This window comes from Beta vulgaris, chromosome 6 (assembly GCF_026745355.1).
Source record: "Beta vulgaris subsp. vulgaris cultivar EL10 chromosome 6, EL10.2, whole genome shotgun sequence".
Classification (NCBI taxonomy): Eukaryota; Viridiplantae; Streptophyta; class Magnoliopsida; order Caryophyllales; family Amaranthaceae; genus Beta; species Beta vulgaris.
Genome location: NC_079207.1, coordinates 63152188 through 63157856, shown reverse-complemented (window position 1 = coordinate 63157856; position 5669 = coordinate 63152188). Strand labels below are relative to the sequence as shown.

The following is a 5669-nucleotide window of genomic DNA, read 5'->3' as shown; positions in this document are numbered from 1 at the left end:
GTAGTATCTGTTATAGCACTAGTTCATGATAACTGACAGAGTGTTGAGCTTTCTATTAAGGTGTGCCATTGTAAATTTTAGAGTATACTACATAAGAACAGTATGTCATATATAGTTTACATGCGTTTTTTATTCTTTAAAAAGACTAAAAGCTGATGCCAAACACCTATTGTGCCTAGCTAGTCAATCAAGCAAGGGACTTGACAAAAGGGGGCTAACGTACTCGAAAACCACCTCCGCTACCAGCCAACAGCCAACAGCCAACTCCGCTAGTGATTTTGCATGCTGCAACAATTACCCTGGCTGTACTGTGGCTCTACAGACGTGTCGTCGTCTCTAATATCCCTTTGTTTTTGCTTTATTATAGTTTTAGAGGAAAAGATGGAAGAGTATATAATGTAAGCAAAGCAAGAAATAGGTCTCCTTGTCTTATTTATATATCAAGATTCGAAAAACATAAGCCAATAACATAACTAGTCTTGGAAAACCAAGACTTTATTTTACACACAAACAACACAGATCGAGATGAAAGGACTTAGGTGCATATATAAAGAGATAGAGCGGATCGTGCACATACTAGCAAGGCTAGCGCTTAGCACTTAGCAGCAAGCTAAGCATTCAAGTACACCTTGGAACCGGTGGCCCGAAGTTGCATTTGCAAGGTGAGCAACAGTTTCTTGAGGAAATGCAGTCTTGACCACATGGTATACACCTCTTAAGGTTATCTGCTAAGCCTCTTGTCATTACTTGTTCCAGCATAGCTTGCTCACCAACGCGTAATAATGCTTCTGCTTCTGCTTCTGCCTCAACTATTTTCTTTGCTATGCCGCTTTCGCGTCCATCTTCTATGTTCATAGTTATCTTTTCCTGAAAGCTTGCACCTGCATATATTCATGCATTTACATCCAAAATTAGGTACGTGAAAATTGTTTAAGGGTTTGTTCAGTTCAACTTATTATTATTGTTACCTGAAACTTTTTGCCTTCTCATAATTATATTGCGAGTTCACTAGTGTGATAAGGTTTCTAATTTGGTCGATTTGATATCATTAATTTGCATCATTTTATACAGATTATCTTAATGAGATGAATCAAACATCGCCTTAAAAAAAAGATGGAGAATATTACGTGATCCAGGAAGCAAAAGCAGTGCTGAAATGACCATGATAATGAGGAAGTTGAATGAGTTCCTTGCCATAATTGTTTCTATTGGGTTGGATATATGAGAAATTGATATATAATAGTAAGAAAAGATAGGGTGGTGAATTTGTTGGGTGATGACTTGTGAGGTATTGTTTAGACAGTTTGGGTCCTATTTATAATAGCAATGCTAGATAGAACAAGAGATTTTTTTCAAGAACCGATGAGTTACCGGTGGTCCCACATTAGCGACAAATAAGAGAAAAAATCTACTTATAAGTTAGAGGAGTTACTCTTACTATTATTACCAATCTATACAAATATATTAAAAGGCGTGCGAAAACAAGAAACTGTACCATGTGGCGCTCTAATCCATGTACAATAAAAAAAATTAAGAAATTGCATAGTATATAAAATATTATATTAATAAATGAAATTTTTTCTTACCCGTGGCATAGTCCGAAATTTATTTCGACTGACTGTATCAAATTAAAATTAATTGATCAGGTCTTTTACATTTTCTTTGTTAGAAAGACAAACTTATTCGTATCTGTCATGTTGTTGTCCATATAAATTGGAAAAATGGTCCATGTTCTGCTTCTGATCAATTTATCATTTATTACACTTGTTTGGTTTGTAGCCTTTACAAGCTTATCCTGATTTACTATTATTTACTACCTCTCCGTTTCATTTTAATTTATCCAGTTTACTTTGGGGAAAATCAAAAGGAAGTACTAAAATATGAGAGACAAACTAAAAAGGTGGAGAGAGAGAAATTGAAAAGTGTGTGAGAGAGCTAAAGTAAAAAGTAGGTTAAAATTATTAAAAAGTGGAAAATTACTCCTTCTGTTTTTTTTTTATTTGCTACATTTTGGTTTGCACAAGTATTTAGGAGATGTCATTGTCATTCCTTTTTAGTGAACTTTTGGACCCCTTTAGCATTAAATAAGGTGGAAAAAGGGAAAAAGTAATACTTTTTGGTGGAAAAAGAGGGGAAACAAATATACTACTCCATCCGTCCCATAATATAGTGCTTCATTTCCATTTTGGGTGTCCCAATATATAGTGCTTGGTTCTATATTTAATTCTATATTTTTTGTGATTTGCCTAAAAAAAATCGTGTCATCATCATTTGTTTGCTTCTTGAAAATAGTTTTTTTTGCTTTGTTTATTCAACCCAAGGGTTACATTTAATGCTCTCTCACCAATTATTCTCCATTCTCTCTCCTAAGATCACATTTTTCCACACAACATTTATTTTAATAATAAAAAGTCTTTACTTTTCTCTTAGATTCTATTTACCTAAATTCCCGTGAAAAAATGGAATCAAGCACTATATTGTGGGACGGAGGAAGTATTACTTTTTGGTGGGCCAAGTCTTCTAATAAGGAAATGTAGCAAATAAAAAAAGCAACCATTTTTGGAAAATGTAGCAAATAAGAAAAAGCAGAGAGAGTAAAAAAAAAAACAGACAAAAAAAGAAAGTGGGTAGATTAAATAGAAACGGAAGGAGTACTCTCTTCTCCCTCTCTTCTCCCTCGCGTCTCTTTTTAAACCAAGTTTAAATTTACTGTTCCGCAACTTGTATAGTTATACTGGGTGCTATTTCAGGGGCGGATCCAGGAATTTTCTATTGCCTGGGCCATATAAATCGAACAAGAAATTTAACTAACCAAAAATTAAGAAATATGAATTTTTGAACGACAAAGATCCACAATCATATGATTATATGTTCCAAAAACATTATTTGATACAAACTATTCTCGTCATCTAAATTACTAGAGATTCATAAATGCAATTTGGAGGCATAGACAAGCTACTGCTTACTAATTACTAGAGATTTAGAAATTAATTAATTAAAGGTGAGTAGTGAGTACAGGGGCGGATATATTTGGCATCATCAATTCATCATTCATAAAGGATTGCAATTTGCAAGAAATCAAGAATTAATAAAATAGAAAAAAAGTTAAAGGCAACTAATAATTAAATAATTAAATAAAGAAAAAAGAAAGAAAGTAGTACTCTTTTGGATGAAAATATGAATTTGCTGAATTGCTGTTGTACTTGCTGCACTGACGCACTAATGCACTGAGCCACTGACGCTTAGACACTGGCACACTACTTCACGATTCACGAAATCACGGCTACAACTGCAATTACTTAATTTGTCCGACTAGCCGACTAGGGTACTAGGGATTAGGTAGGGACTAGTATTTTCAGTGTTTTATAATTGAATATCTTTTTTAAACCTTTAAAACTCCATTATTTTTGCTTATTTTATAATGGGCTTTTAAAGTGGACTGATTTTTTTCTGGACCATGGGGGGGGCCAAGGCCCGGGTAGGCCCCCCCTTGGATCCGCCCCTGTGCTATTTCGTTTTCCTGGTTATTATTGACCCTATAACCGGCCACTCTAACTCATTGTTTAGAAACTAAAAAGTTACTTAACCAATAAAAAAACTTACTTTTGGTTACCATGCATAGGCTACCACCATCCTTTAATGCTATGGTAAGTTTCTTTTTCTTATTTAGACGTAATAAACAAGTTGTAGATCCGAGCAATTCCCGGAGTTATTGCATGTAATTTTATATTTCTTTTTATATTCGATTTGTGTCGTGTTGTCATTTTATGAGTTTTTTGCGGGGATATTCCAGGATAAAAGGTCATTTTGTGGGGATATACTTCATTAATTTATCTTTGTGCAGATATACCAATCTAAATTTAAGTTTTGTTAAAAGGTACCAAAAACACTATTTTAGGCAAGAAAGTCAAATTTTCAGCCTTTGACTTGGTAACTTGCGAGTGAATCACAAGGTGACAGTGATGAAGTTTGAGGAAAATGAATTTAATAGAAACAATTGAATATCACACACTATACGCACAGTAATTAAGTAAGTCAAAGGCCGAAAATTTGATTTTCTCGCTGAAAATAGTGTTTTTGGTACCTTTTAACAAAACTTAAATTTAGGTTGGTATGTCCCCACAAAAAAAAATAGTAAGGTATATCCCCACAAAATATCTTATTACCCTAGTATAGTAGTATATCCCCGCAAAAAACTCTCATTTTATATTAACTTTTCCCATACAATACTCAAAGAATCCAAAGTCACTTGCAATAATTATATATTTGTATCCCACTCTTGTTTTATTTGTTAGAAAGACAAACTAGCTTATCCTTATTTTTCACGTTGTCCATATAAATTTCCAAAATGGTCCATATTATGAGTATTCTAGTACACTTATTTGGTTTGTATGCCGACAAGCTTATCCTGATTTACTATTTAGTAACTGTTTCGGGTAAAAAAAAATTAGGATATGATATTTTGGAGAGTCGTCTTGAGCTACATTCCCGTCCATTTCGAGCAAACCTCGTTTGGTCAGCTATAATGCTACACCCCCGTCCATTTCGAGCAAGCCTCGTTTGGTCAGCTATAATGCTACACCCCCGTCCATTTCGAGCAAGCCTCGTTTGGTCAGCTATAATGCTACAAATAAGGAAACCAACCCTGAGGTGTCCCGGGAATTGCCCCTCCGACGCTCAAGTCAGCAAATAACTCTATGGAGGGAGAAAGTAGTGAGAAGTTTTCAAGTAGCAAAGAATAGATACCTGAGTTATGGGGATGCGTTCCTTATTTATAGAGAGTTGTTCCGAATGGGAACTGTAATTTGTACTGTCAACATGGGTATTCTCGTCCCTTCAATGATTATGGGCCTAACAAACTAAAGCTATGGGCTATTATGTGAAGCTTAATTCCCGGTGAGGAGATATTCACCTTGTCACATGTTATTGAGCTGGCCATATTTTGAGCCCAAACAGTAACCCCCTCCCTCCCTTTCAGATCTCCCCTCTCTTTAAACTAAGTTTAAATCTTCTATTCCACAACTTATATTAGGTGCTATTATGTTTTATTGGTTATGATCACCATTACATAACCCATTGTTTAGAAACTGATAAAATAATAACTTAAAACTTAACCAATAAAAAAACTTAGTTTCATTTGTCAAGCATAGGCTACCACCATCCTTTGATGTGATGTTAAGTCCCTTTTACAGTTTCACAGATTAGATCCTGGAGAGGGGAGTAGGATAAGCATCCTACTCCTTCTCCTAAGTGACGTCGTTTGGTTAGTTTTAGGGAAGCCAAAAATTTGGCTGACTTTTGGCAGTTTTTTTTAAAGTGGGTCAGCTTTCTCATTTCAAGCTTTTGTACTTTGTTGCTTATATCACTCACTCATTCACTCTATTTCTCTTTCATTTATTTTTCAAGAACCATTTCAATTCTCTCTCTCATTTATTTTATTCTTCATTTAATTCTCCCTGATTTTCATTCATTTTTATCATAAATTCCCAAAAGTTGATATTTGGTTTTATTTTCTGTTTTGTATTTTTAAAACTTTGCATGTTTTATGTACTCAATTTGTAAAATGGAGGATATAAGTGGAAATGATGGAATTTTAATTGCTAATATTATTTCTTCTAATGCAATGGGAGATTTAGGTGATGGAGGAGAAAGAGAAGAAAATGAATTAC

The 5669-nt window shown here is 34.4% G+C and overlaps 1 protein-coding gene across 1 annotated transcript; it reads right to left on the bottom strand.

Annotated features, from left to right (window-relative positions):
* Positions 1-399: 399 nt before the first annotated feature.
* On the bottom strand, positions 400-1294 carry LOC125498315 (uncharacterized). The gene is made up of 2 exons (XM_048646448.2): positions 1128-1294; positions 400-881 (listed from the first exon to the last, which is right to left on the bottom strand). The coding sequence occupies exons 1-2, from the start codon at positions 1195-1197 to the stop codon at positions 619-621; spliced, it is 333 nt and encodes a 110-aa protein (XP_048502405.1). The 5' UTR covers positions 1198-1294; the 3' UTR covers positions 400-618.
* Between the last annotated feature and the right edge of the window lie 4375 nt (positions 1295-5669).